This window comes from Tetrao urogallus (genome assembly GCF_951394365.1).
Source record: "Tetrao urogallus genome assembly, chromosome: 1".
Taxonomy (NCBI): Eukaryota; Metazoa; Chordata; class Aves; order Galliformes; family Phasianidae; genus Tetrao; species Tetrao urogallus.
This window is the reverse complement of record NC_136813.1, coordinates 8,236,878-8,251,605: the sequence shown is the minus strand read 5'-3', so window position 1 is coordinate 8,251,605 and position 14,728 is coordinate 8,236,878. Positions and strand designations below refer to the sequence as shown.

Sequence of the window (14,728 nt, the reverse complement as noted above, 5' to 3'; positions counted from 1 at the left end):
GCAATTACAGAATCACAGAATCACAGAATCACCCGGGTTGGAAGGGACCTCAAGGATCATGTAGTTCCAACCCCCCTGCCTAGCAGGGCCACCAAACATATTACTGATTACTGATGTTGAAAGCATCAATGCTCCAAATAGACTTAGCTCTGTAGCAGTCCTTTGTTCACCAGATGGTCTGCTAAAACACTGGTTTCATTTTCTCTTGACCATGCTGTAGATCTCCATACTCTTGCAGAATGTCAATTTGCCTCTTCCGGGGCAAAATTGTTCCAATACTTGTATCCCACAGACTCTCTTCTTTATGACTAATAGACAGGATTTGTGTGTTCAGATGCTCAGAGAACAAAGATGCTTTAAATACTGTTCAGGGATCAGGTTCTCATTATGACTGTCTTTGCACCAGGGGAGAAGAGACAGGCTTTTTCCAGAAGAGTTCACAGACTCAGTTTATATATAATTCCTATGGATGAAGTGAGAAATGAGTGAGATTAAAGAGAAGGAAGACATAAGGAAAAACAATTTGCTGGGTGAATTTATGTAATTGGAAGAGTGTCAGATAGTGTTTGGCCTTTAGATAGATTTCTGTAAATAAGGTTAATCAAAATTTTTCCCTCGTAAGGGATGTTACATTGTGGTAATACATGATATAAGAATACTAATTACTATAAATAATAATTCTAAAATTATTTAACTATGAAATTGATAGGGTATTTATCAGAAAATGCCAAACATTAAACTTCTGAAGAAAACTTTTAACTGATAAAACTGAAACAGCAGCAAATTAGATTTGTAAACTCTCTTCTAGTCCTGAACCTCCAGCACTGCCTTCCTGAGCACACAGCAATCAGTCAGAAAACCCCTCTCACATCAGGAAAAGCATTCTCATGTCATGGGAATGGAGAAAGAAAGAAGAGAACTTGATCCATTTGATTCCTTCTTTCAGCACACAGTACACAGTTTTGAGTATAAACTCAAATTTACATCCTGCCTTGGCCATGTGTTGACCCCACTGCAGGGACCAGGCTGCTGCACCAGGCTGATCAACTTGTGAAAGTCAACTGGTGCAAATGGCCAACTCTTCAAACAAATTCCTCTGAAATGCAGCAGTTCCCAGATCACACATTTGTTTCAGCTAGCACATGAATTTTTACCCAAAGTAAATCAGCTGGAATAACAGCTGCTACAATGAGGCTAGAAGGGAAATTGCTCTAAGTGCGTCATCTGGTCAATAGAGGATCCTTTTTTGAAACAGTGGTGCTTATAACTGCCCATCATGTTGGAGAATTTGAAGGGAAGGGAAGGAAATAGACTTTACGTGCTGTATGTAAGGCAAAGTGGAGCAGAGAGCCTCCAGCATGGTTCTGGTGGCTCTGTGTTGGCTCTCCAGGACACTCAGGACCCACAGCCAGGTATCAATCTGGGCTTGTGGTAGCATTTATCCTCTCAAGGTATTACTTTGCCCTCAAGATGGAAGAACAAGAGTGGATTAGGTCAATGCTTTTCCACCTAACTCTGGGCATTTCAAAGGAAAGTTGTTCTTCCAGTCAAACCAACTGCTTCATGTAATACATGTACCGTTATATTTTGAAAACATTTCATTTGTCTTTCGTATGCTGAATCACGGCCTGAGCCTCTGATTGATCACCTGAGGCAAGCAATGAGTCAGCCACAGGAGCACAGGTGAAGGCAATTCAGCTGTGCTGCCGGAAGGGGTGGAGCCTGGTTCCACCTCTCCTAGACCCATTTAAGAGCTGACTACCACAGGGTGTCTTTTCAGGAGATCTGCTCCACTGGGGTTTCGTAAGTGGGCCCAGGATACAGGTAAGCATCCTCTCTTTTCTGGTTTGGTGTAATAACTACATAGCCGAGCTCTCTGGTATATCTCATAACTGTAACATCTGTACATTCATTGATTATACAGTCTTTAGACATGCATTTTGTGTTGTATGGCAATGAAATCTGATAGGCACACGTTAAACGTCAGTGGGCATCAATGCCAAGCAATGGTTTTTAGGAGATCTAGCTGTTGCTCCTTAGCTGGGCACAGATTCAGCAGAGTATTGGGTAACTGAACCCTACCTCAGTCTCTATGAACACTGCTGATGCAGCACACGTTCCTGGTAACAGGATCCCTATCATCATAGCTGCATGGCCCTATGTTTCCCATCTAACTTAACTATTCACATGATGGTTGGATCAGGTCTTATTTAGCCTTGTATCAAAAACAGATTTTAAAAAGTTTATTCCCAACTTATCTATATGATATATTACGCTGTATGTTTTTCTGATTGTATTTATAGACCCAACTTTTGCAACTTGTAGAGAAATTACCTTTCGATCTAACTTTGTTTGCAGTGTAAGTTTAGTAATAAATATGAAGTAAATGTAAGGAGAGAGAAGTGCATTTTGAATTCTGGTGAGCAAACTTCTCATTAACTTTTCAAAGCACACACCAATCTCCTTGAGATGTCCCTACATCTGATACTGCAGCAGACTGTGTCTCTTTGCTGCAAGATAAAGCCATATCTTAGGTAATGTCAGCTCCTCAAGGCCACACATAAAAGCTCACTGGAATAAGTCTTCCTTGCATGGTCACTTTTATATGAGAGTTCTGCTTCTGAGCCTCTGGTTTCTGAGTCAGTAAATTTATCAGCTATGCAAAAGGAAAGGCTTTCAATGTGAAGCTGCACCTCACTGTCTGCCAGAGGTCCAAACTTAGATAAAAACATTTTTTTAAATCCTTTCTTGGCTCATACAACAAAACATCACTTCAGTTTTCTTATACACAATGGCCGGTATCAATTTGGGCCACAAACTTCAATATATAAAAGATATAATGGCTGAGATGCTGCTTATAAAAAAAAAAAGTTCAGTCTTGTTTTTCAGCCACCTGAATGAGAATCACCAATATGAGAATTCAGCTGCAGGAGGAGAGCAGACAGAAGAGATGCAACGTGTGTAGGAAACCATTATTCTCATAAAAGATAAAGAGCTGTGAGATCTCAAGTACAGTAAGGCTTAGTAAGTCCAAAGGGAAAAATGAGTGGGAGGAAGAATTTCTGTTGATTAAGTCAGTTACTGGAAAATATATCTATCTAGAAAAACTGAGGCTAGGAAAACAATGTTTAGTCACTAATATCTTATTCCTTGCAAATTTTATTTTCATTGCTTGTGCACAGAACTTTCCCCAGGGACCAAACTGTACCTAGAATGCAAACCTACTGATTCTCTTTTCTTTTTCCCCAGTCCATGTGTACTGTCTCCAAAAGCACTCCAGGTCCAAATCTTTCTCCTGGGCTAGTGTCAACTGGTCTACTTATGTACTGTAGATCTCCTTCCTAACACTCTGTTAGTAATGTGTGTATGTGACATAACCACTTCACACAGTACTTAGTGTGAAATGAGCCATACTCAATTAGAGCAGAAGAAATGCATGATTTGAAGTCCAGAATGATATGCTTACACCTCCACTGTTCCTTAAAACACTTAATGGTGCTACATTCACAGTGGGAGGAAGAGAAATGGATTCCAGGTGTGTTTAGATATGAATAAAGAAACTCTTACCTTTTTTGGTCCAAATCTTGATGCAACTGATTTTTCAGTAGGCTGAGAAATGCTTTTTAGTTCTCCTGGAATCCACTGACTTTGAGGGCATGATCATCTGCATTCAGGAAGGATACCTTGGGAAAACTGAACAAGTTTTGCTCAGCAGTGCAAAAGTTTGTGAGTGGCTGTAGGAACATCTTGATCTGGTGATCCCCAGGGTTTGTCCCCAGGACATTTTTGAGGGGGAGAGAGACAATTATTCTTTCTTTTTGTGATTCAGGGACAATAGAAAACAACAATAGAAATGGTTCTGGTAATGTCGGGGACATCAAAGAAAGCAGATGATATTAATTAAGTGACTTTTGCATTATCTTCAGGCTACACTGACATTTTCATCACTCTCTGTGTATTCCAACTATGCTGGTTATTTGATTTTCTTGATTAGATTCCGATGAACATAGGAGGTGAAATACTTTACGGTTCTTGAAAAGTTTTCTTTGTCATTCATGGATAAGGCTAAACATCAGAAATATGCATTTTTGCTATAGTTCCTTCACCTAATAAGGTGCAGTATACCCAGTATAGCAGATTTATGATCTTCATGTTTGAAAATGCTAGGTAGGAACAGGAGTATCCAAACAGCACTTGAATGGTGAGAACTGGGGGAAAAAAAAGTGCATTCCACCTCTACATGACAAAACACTTCAACATGCTGACCATACTGGTGCTGTGTTCTGTTATCAGCCTGCTCATAGAATCACAAGATCGTTTGAGTTTCTTGTCTTCCTTTCTTGACTTCCTTTATTTGTGGATGGAGAGATCTTGTGCCCCAGGAAAAGCTTCCTTTGAGATCTGCCATCCCTTCTCTGCTCTCTTTCATTTGAGGATGGTTTCCCCAAGGGGTTTGTTGATTAACTCCCTGAAGAGCTGGAATTTGGCTTTCCTAAGATTTAACATCCTGATTTTTACTCTGTCTGTCCAGTATCCCTGAAGGGTGTAAATTCCACTACTGCATGGTCATTACAGCCCAGGCAGCCTCCAGTGCTGATGTAATCAATCAGTTCACTGGCGTTGGTCAGCAATAGATCCAGTATTGCATCCCCCTTGGTGGGGCCATCTGTTGCCTGGCTTGGGAGGGGATCCTCAGTACATTCCAGGAGCCTCCTGGATCGCCTGCAGCTCAACATGATGCTTTTCCTGTGCTTGTCAGGGTGGTTGAAGCAAGATGAGAGCCTCTGATCATAATACCTCCTGTAGCTGGAGGAAAAAGGCTTCACCAACAAGCTCTGCTTGTTCAGGATTTCTCCCTGAGAAATAAAAATGAATGCCTCCCTTATCTTGAGGACATTGCTCATGTTGTCAGTGAGATCAGCAGAAAACAGGTGGTGCAAGGAGCCCAGTTGGGCATGGTCTGGTACAGCCCAGTTGGGACTCAGCATAGGGGTGATGCTGATTCTTCCTGTTCACTGCCCATTCTTGATGTAATGTAGGGTTCTGAAAATTGAATATCTCATTCATCTGGATCCTTAATGAAAAAAAGTTATTCATATCTGTGCCTGAAATATTATCTAACAGTAACTGATTGTTGCCATAAAATGCCTTTCTTCTATCACAATTCATAATAAAGTTGAAACCTTTGGTAATTTTAGTAATTGCCTGACAGTTGTGAGCATGAGGCAGAACAGAATTTAGCCCATGCTGACATTGATTTTGCTGCTGAAATATTAAGATCCTACTTTTATCATAAATTCCAAGGCTGTAATTCAAACAGGTTAAAAGAAGGGCATAATTTTTGTGAAGTTGTTATCATCATTTTAGATATGCATCAACTAAAATGAAGTCTGATTTTCACCCTAATTTCACAGGAAAAGTGCACTTCCTTTTCCTTTCCTTTTTATGCCAAATGAAATGTAGCCATTTCCGTAAGTCATTCTCACATCTGCCTTTTGGAAAAAGCAATTAACAGTGAGTTAAATGTTCAGGTGACAATATTTATGACCAGGATTTCTGCATTAAAAACACTACATTTAAAACATGGAGCTAGTATTCATTTTGGTGAAACTCGAGTCAAAACATCAGAGTTGACATATAGATGGACTCAACTCCTACAGTTCATCAGTTGTTCTGATCATTCTGCACATTTGTTTAATTTAGGAACCATTCCCCATTTGGACAAACGGTAACTTTAATTAACTATTCTAAGACTCATGGCCTTGCCTTTTACTGCAGTTCACAGCTAAATCAGTGTTCTTGAGTTACTTGGAACTTCACCTCCTGCTATACAGAAGCCTCTGCTGCTGCAGTTTAGGATATGATGTGATAGGTCCCTGCTCCAGCCCTGTAGAAGAAGCAGAAGAAATCAGTTCTCAGCTGTGCCCATTGTCAGTGCAAACCCACCCTCATGGATGGTTTCAGTAGATATGCCAGCCTGGAAGTTGCTGCAGATGATAATTAAACAGGTGGTTGCTTCCACATGCCTTCCTATTGCTGTGACTATGAAAGATTTCCCGGGAACAAGAGAAAGAACTGTTGATATTAATAGTTCAGATTACCACATTGAAAGGTACATGACCTTAGTACTGAAATGTTACAGATGTGCTCTCTCATTTCAATGGCACATATTCCACATGGACATCATCAGGGCTGATTTTCACCCAGGACTTTGAAGAGTGTATTTCTCACACTTGTCTTGACAGTTCAGGCAACAGTTTGGGTTTTTTTTCCCTTCTTAAAAAAAAAAAAAAAAAAAAAAAATTATGAAGATTTTCCTGCCAGATTCACTAGGATTTTGGTTCTGAATCAATTCCTGTCTCTCAGCTCTCCATATGTGAAAACCTGGATCATTAATCAAGATTTCCCTTCTACCATTTGTTGAAATTATGGCACAGGGAAAACTCAGGAATATTCATATAGAATATCTAACAACATGTCAGCAATACACATTCAATCGTGTGGTAAGTCCCATGTTGAGATTCTCTTTCACAACTAAGTAGTTGTGAATTGCAACAGGTTGCCCAGAGAGGTGGTGGTGGGTGCCTTGTCCCTGTAGACACTCAAGGTCAGGCAGGACAGGGTTTGGAGAAACCTTATCTAGCTGTAGATGTCCCTGTTCTTTTCAGTAGAGTTGGACTAGATGACCTTTAAAGGTCTCTTACAACTCATACAAGTCTATGATGCTAAGTCAGTAGGTTGTTGTTTACGCATGACAATTGAACTCCTGCTATCTATGACAGAAATTAAAAAAAAAAAAAAGAAAGAGATGAAAAGTACATCTTTTGTTAAGGGGTGCCTAACTGCCTCACTCCACAAAAATGTTTAGAATTTACAAAAACAGCAGTGACTTTCTGTCAGTTTTACTCTTCATATGGACTAATAATGAACTTCTGTTCATGATGTTGACTTACGGGATTTCCCTGAATTCCCTTCACTTTGCTGACTGCATCCTATTTACAACCCTTAATCTGTCATGTTTACCTTTGGTTCTAGTTTAATTATGTGTTCCATATTGCCTGTCATGAAGGAGATTTTCAGTTTTACAGATAATGAAGGTATAGTAAGCTCTCTTAGGCACCAAGGCTGTAATAACAAATTAAGACAGTGTCATGATTAAATCCCCTGAAAATAGGAATGATAACAGAATGCTTCGTATCTGTGAACTCTTATCCAGACTAACTAATTTTAAAGCAATATGAAAGATCAGAAGTGGCAAGTTTACTTCAGGAGAGGGAGCAGAGGCTACTCATAGACCCATGGCAAGGGTCAAATCTTCAAGAGCTCTCATCTCATTTGTAGAACCATTTAGCCCATCCTTAGAGAGGCGGATATTACAGAATATCAGATCTATTTTCTATCCCAGGAAATCCTCAGATACCCTCATCTGTAATTTGTTGGTGACATTTTATTTTAGTGCTCCTCACAGAAATCTCTTCCCTGGCATGTTGAACGGGACTCTGATATTTTATATGTCTTGCTGTTTACACATATATCTAGTACTTAGCTCCCACAGTTTATGTCTCTGGCCAGAGAAACATAGAGATTGTTTTATGTCAATTTTACTGGTCCCAGAAGCAGCACGCTTTTGAGCACAGAGTACAACTCTATACCTGCTCCAAATTGGACTACAGGCATTGCTCCTAACAGCCTTTCCACCAGACAAAGATTGCCTCAGCCCACTGCAGGGAAGACAGGATTGGGCCTTCTGGCTCTATTTCAGTTGGAGTTTCTGAGCCAGTGAGGAGAGAAGACTTTCCAGGTGCTTGAAGATGTTGATGAAGTGTAAGAAGTGGGCTATGGGATGGGATTTTGTCCAAATCACCATTGAGCACACAGTTATTTATGGGATGGGAAATATTCTTTTATTAGAATTTTCAGCATTTGCCTTGGTATAATAATAGCCATCAAACTGACTGTACAGTGACTGTGCCATTTTCCCATATTTCTTTTACTTGATTTGATCATCTCTTTCTGGAAAGTGTCATTGTCAGAAACCATTATCTGCAAAACTGTGAAATGAAAGCCTCACCAATCATTTGCTTTATGAAGAATATCCAATCCTTAAATCTTAATTGAAGAATAAATAATTGCACAACTTAACATTCCCCTTGCAAAGTACACTCAGTTACAGAGAATAAAAATGGCACAAGATTCAACTCTTTTCTCAGGTATTTTATTAAGAGAATGTAAAAGGATAATAAAGCAAGAAAGGCATGAAATAGTTTTAAACCAGCAAGAAATGTTTAGCCTCTGTTGTAATGTTAGAAACCGTGCACAGGTCAGCCTCTATATCATGGTCTGCAGATGAAGGCTAGCTGTCAGGTAAGAACATCAGAAAATTCCAGTCCAAGATGCAGAAGTAATAGAGGCTGGTAACAAATGGTTTCTCCAAAATATTCATTACATTTGATGAAATCATAGAATCATAGAACGGCGTGGGTTGGAGGGGACCTTAAAGCCCACCCAGTTCCAACCCCCCTGCCATGGGCAGGTTGCCCCCCACCAGCTCAGGCTGCCCAAGATCCCATCCAATCTGGCCTTGAGCACCTCAGGGATGAAGCATCCATAGCTTCTCTGGGCAGCTTGTGTCAGGGCCTCACCATGCCCTGAGTAAAAAATTTATTCCTAACTCTGTTCATGTTAATCTGCCCTCTTTTAGTTTAAAGCTATTCCCCCTTGTACTATTGATACCAGACTGTGTAAAAAGTCGGTAACCCCTCCTGTGTGTAAGCTCCCTTCAAGTACTGGAAGGATGAAACGAGGCCTCCCCAGCTCCTTCTCTTTTCCAAGCTAAACAAGCCCAGAAAACTTCTTTGGGAAGAACTCACGTCAGGAGGGATACCTACTTACCCCAGAGAGTGCTTTCTGCTATTCACCCTTCTTCCGCCACTCTTAGTAGTATGGAATGATTTTAATGATGTCATTTGCATGCTACATTAATCTTGATGAAGTCAGAATGAAATACCTTGTCTCCCTCAGTCTGAATAAGAAAACCCTTTAAAACCAAAAGGATTTAATGAATGCTTGTGTGAGTATTTTGTGAAGATCTAAATGTCTTTGTTACGTTAAGACATGGCAATAATTTTATTATTGCAACAGAAAGCTTATCACACCAAAGCAGTTAAAATACAAGTGGCCAATTAATCTTTGTTTAGTTATCAAGGGCAAAACTCTGTTACTCCAAAGCAATGTATCCTTTAACTGTGGATATGTAAAACATTTTGTTACCCTAATTCTGCTGATTTTTCTGCAGGAATACAGAACTATCTGCCTCATACTTTTGCTAGACAACATATTTATTATAATATCATATTGTAGATACCTTTTTTTTTTTTTTTTACAGTATTGTTTAGAAATACATAATATAGAAATACTGGGAGGAGAAGGGATCTAAATCTAATATTAACCGAGATTATTAGCATGGAAAGTTTTTTTTATTATTAAGAATGTCAATGAGATATTTCAAAATACCTCAAGCTCCACTGAAAATAAAGGAAAAGACTAAACATCTTACATGTAGAATTTCCACAAAAAACAGATGCCTGCTTTTCCCACTGATCATCAAGATATTGGGATCCCAGGCTCCTTTACTAATTTGAATTGCTCAGCATCCAGGTCCTCATCAAACAGTGCTTTGTCTAAATTGCCCTTATTACTGAAAATACAGATGTGAATACCCAGCACTCCATCCATAAGGGGTAAAATTCTTTTGCCACCCTCTACCCTGAGGCAGGCTGACATTTTTATGTCTGGCCCAGCCAAAAAGAATTTGATTCCAACAGTCCTAAATTTTGAGGTCATTTTTTATTTGTAATAAAGATTAGTCAAGCTAACTAGTTAGTCAAGCACTCTGTGGAATGAAAAACCTTTGGCTTTCAGATACTCTTGTTTATTTATTAGCTTCAACTCTAATTATATTGTATTGTTTTGTATTATAGTGAGTTATCTTGCGTTTCGATACCTTATTTAGTAAATTAGTTTGTTTATCCTCAAATCATTGCCGCTTTTTTGTTTTCAGGCCCCTCTCTTTCTTTTTTTCCTTTTTCCCTTTTTCCCTTCCCTGGGTGTGGTTCCCTGGGTCCCTTTGCCCCGCTAGTCACAGAGCTGGGTGGAACCAGCCCATAAACCATTGACAGACAGGTACAAAGCATGACTTATTAAACCCATACATAAACTGAAAAAACTAACATCCTTTGAAGGGGCTGCACGTGTTTAATTCAGCTTTGACTCTAATTTATTGTTATTGGTTTGATTTTGTGAACTAGATGAGAGATTAATCCCTCAAACATCTTAAAAGTGTGAATGACAGATATGGAAATGAGTACTGTGGGATATCCTAAAGTACATATAATCTGCATCATTAACCCCAGAAAAGTCTTGCTGGAAAAAAATTATTCTGTATGAGGAAGAAGTACTTTTTTTCCTTGATGGCTAGAGTATCTGCATAGTCATTAAACAAGTACCAATATACTTCATAATTAGTGTATGTTAGTATATCATTGATGCCTGCTCCTTAAAGGACATATGCTATGCAGACAACTTTTGAGCATTTCACATCAAGGCAATGCAACTTGATTATGAAATTTTTCCTTAAATTACTAAATTAAAAAAAATAATAATAATAAAGGGTAAATTTCACTGTGATGCAAGGTGACTTCTTAATGCGTTTGAACATTTTTTCAGTCATAGTGTTAGATTGTTAGACTCCAAACAGATAAAATGTTATTGAAATAAGCTGTCACTGAAAAATATTTAGTATGCCATTATACCAATAATACTAGCCTACACTGATGGTAACAGCAACTTCATGAAAGAGAAAAATCTGTAAAACTATCATTAAAGAATCTAATTCCTACATACTTCAATTTACTTTTTTTTTGTTGTTGTTGTTCCCTGTAGGTTGTGACCTCATCCCAGTCCAGTATCTCAGATGGGGTGATCCTGAACCAATCGCAGCAGTTGTTTTTGCGTGCCTGGGTCTGCTGGCAACCTTGTTTGTTACGGCTATATTCATAATGTATCGTGATACTCCAGTGGTCAAATCTTCCAGCCGAGAACTTTGTTACATCATTCTAGCTGGCATCTGCTTGGGTTACTTGTGCACTTTCTGTCTCATCGCAAAACCTCAACAGATTTACTGCTATCTTCAACGAATTGGCATCGGTCTCTCCCCAGCTATGAGTTATTCTGCTTTAGTAACTAAAACCAACCGCATTGCAAGAATCCTGGCTGGCAGCAAGAAGAAAATTTGTACAAAGAAACCTAGATTCATGAGTGCCTGTGCCCAACTTGTTATTGCATTTATCTTGATATGTATACAATTAGGCATAATTGTTGCCCTCTTTATAATGGAGCCACCTGATATAATGCATGATTACCCAAGCATCCGAGAGGTCTACTTGATTTGTAACACCACCAACTTGGGTGTTGTAACCCCCCTTGGATACAATGGATTATTAATTTTGAGTTGCACCTTTTATGCATTTAAGACAAGAAATGTCCCAGCTAATTTCAATGAAGCAAAGTATATTGCCTTTACAATGTATACCACCTGCATCATTTGGCTGGCTTTTGTGCCAATATATTTTGGAAGCAACTACAAGATAATCACCATGTGTTTCTCAGTGAGTCTGAGTGCCACGGTGGCCCTCGGTTGTATGTTTGTGCCCAAGGTCTACATCATCCTTGCTAAGCCTGAAAGGAATGTACGCAGCGCATTCACCACATCGACTGTGGTCCGCATGCACGTAGGGGATGGGAAGTCATCTTCGGCTGCAAGCCGCTCAAGCAGCCTGGTGAACCTGTGGAAAAGAAGGGGATCATCTGGTGAAACTCTTAGGTAAAGTCTGCTAATGTGTGAGTGTGGGGAAGTTATTATGTTTTTCCGAGGGTTCAGTGATAATGCTAATAATGAAAGGACAGAGGGAGATATATTAATTCCCTTTGCCTCACCACTGGGAGAGGAGAAGTCCTCTTTCCCACATCTACAACAGCTACAGGTCTGATTTAGTCAAAATGTTGTGCAAAAGCGGGACACAGCGCAATGGACAAACAATCTCAGAGATGGAAGCATTGGCTGTGTAAACTGTCCACTTCTTGCAGGGAGGGAAGTAAGATCTTAGCAGGGAGAAAACAAGAACAAGAAATATTACTAATTACCTTGTCCTTAATGCACTCATTTGCAAGCTCTTTCACTTGAATGAATTGCACAGTCACTGTATTTTTTCTCTAGTCACAGCAGGAGGACAACTGAGTGGCTGCTAATGCTACAAAATCAAGGTGGAGTAGCCAACACATGTGGCATCACGAGTGGCCACTCAGGCATCTGAGGATTTGTCTTGTGATTCTTCTGTTATGTCTTTTCTCTTCTATTACCTGATTTTCCTTTCTTCTGTTATCTCTCCCTGCCTTCTTTCTCCTTGTCCTTACCTATCTTCTCTTCTTTACCTATCTTGATATCTTTTTCTCTATTCATCTTCCTGAAAGTCAGTTGCTCATAGGCCCCACATTTGCTACTCTTCCTGCCATCAACCAGATACCTCCTTGTGAGCTATTTCTTTGTTTCTTCCCACAAAAATACCCGAATTCAGTGATCGTGATGACAGCTTGTATGTTCATTATATAAAAATTACAGTCAGTGAACACCAAGGGGAAAGGAAAACTCTAAAGTGGAAATACAGTCCAGACTCATAGACAGACTGTGCAGGAGCGCATCCAAGTCAGTGGTTCATTTACGTCTTTTGATCTCTTACACTTTTGATATGTTGGTGATGAGGGTGATTTTGGGTTATTTAAGTATTAGCATAAACATGGAATTCTGCCTGTATGAATGCAGAAAAGAAATCTTATCATTCCTCAGCTCTGCATGCCTCGCCCAGAAGTGACAGTCGTATTTCCTTCCTCACTGAAACATATGGATTTCATGATTGATAATATGAGTATTTCTTGATGTGTCATTATTCACACTGAAGTTTACATGGAACAATGGCAATTTGTAGTTCAATTTCTCTATGATTCAAAGTTTTGATTCAAGGGAGAATTTTAGTACTAAAAAACAGAGGGCAGGTTATGTCAAAATGATTATTTGTTTCTGCCAGTTTATTTCTCGTGATTCTCTTTCAGTGATTTTTAATTGATACATAAATTGATGGGTTTTTACCAGGTATCTTATATCTGTAAATAGCATTATCTTTCAGTTCATTTTCAGGTGAAGAGTAAGATGATGTTTCAAAATAATAAATCCTGTATCAGCTTATGTGATGGTTACCTGAAATGTACCTCTCTACAAACTCTGTCTGTTTGTGTGACCTGAGATGTTGAAGCTAGGAGACCTGCAACCACTTCTGGGCTGTAAAAGAGGCATTCTTCATAGTGTCCTCAACAGGATAACATTCTTCCTCTTTTAGATCATTCTTATCTGCCCTCATTTTGGTTTCAGAACTCACTTGCCATCTCACAATATTTTTCCTGGCAAGAAGAAATTACAGATAATGGATCTGGGACTTGGGAAAGATTTGTTTGTTGTGTGTTATGGCTCAGTTTAAAAAAAAAAAATTGCTCTAAAATATTTTTTTTTATTCTGAAGAGTATGGAGTGTCTTAAAGACAACATGTATTTTCTTCTTTTTGAGGACTCTGTTTCCATTTCTTTTTCTCTATGTGTAGAATACACCAGCAGTAGAGATGTATTAGTAAAACATAATAGATTATTGATAGTGACTTCTTTTTCAGTAGCATTGAAAATAGCATTGAGAGAATCAGATGCATTTGTGTAAGAATGAAGAAAGCAGCACAAAGCTGATATACTGGCATATTTATCTAGATACAAAAAACTAGAGTGTTTTATCTGACACTAGGAGAAAAGCTTTCATGCTGCCAGCATTACTCATCAACACTTAAAACTGCAGCAAAATGCCTAAGCCAGTTAAACTGTGATGGTGCCAATGAACTTAACAGTGCTTAGCCAGTATGTGCCTGAAGGGTTTGGGAATCCAACATCAAACTGATTCCATCAGTTATGAGAAATTCTCTAATCAGTGTCTCTTCAGTTGCATGAAAGAAAATGAAACAGAGTCCTAGAATATACTAAAGAAATTTAAAATGCTGCTCAGGAATTTACCTGTATCTGATATCATCTCCAAGAACAACAACAAAAAAAAAAAACAACAAAAACAAACAGAAAGCCACTTTCAGCCTCACTTCTGCTCACTGTAGAGCATGAGAAAGTAGAACATTAAAAAATAGAATATTTTTTAAAAATTGCACGAAGTAATATGTTTCATGGTATTATTCAGTACAGTGTTCACAATCTTGTTTTGATAGGTTTTTCAAGTAAACACTGAAGTACTCAGAATCAAAGGAAATATGCAGTAGAGCTACATGGTATTATTTAAATAGCACAGTGGGGTTTTATTTAAGAGAGAGTGAGTCACTGTTGAGTTTTAAAGAAAGATGTTATTTAAATCAACAGTGTAGAGAGGAGCCCCTATCATTAGCCTTTTTGTTCTTGACATTAATTTATAACAGTGTAGTATTGCATCAAATCATTGTCAAACAGATAATACCAAGGCTCCATTCAGAGCTTTCACATCAGCTGCAAGATGACAGATAGCAATACTGTTTTTGCCTAAGTAAAGCAATACATCTGTTACAGTCCTAAATGACTTTTTGCATGGGGTGCTCTTCAA

General features: G+C 38.8%; 1 protein-coding gene across 3 annotated transcripts in view; it reads left to right on the top strand.

Annotated features, from left to right (window-relative positions):
• The window catches only part of GRM5 (glutamate metabotropic receptor 5), a gene marked incomplete at both ends in the record, with an annotated part of 228,678 nt that overhangs the window by 193,954 nt on the left and 19,996 nt on the right, over positions 1 to 14,728 (top strand). For all 3 annotated transcript variants that reach the window (XM_079545734.1, XM_079545733.1, XM_079545732.1), the window contains one exon: positions 10,942 to 11,881. In XM_079545734.1, the coding sequence (XP_079401860.1) occupies positions 10,942 to 11,881 (940 nt within the window). The remainder of the gene's footprint in view (positions 1 to 10,941; positions 11,882 to 14,728) is intronic.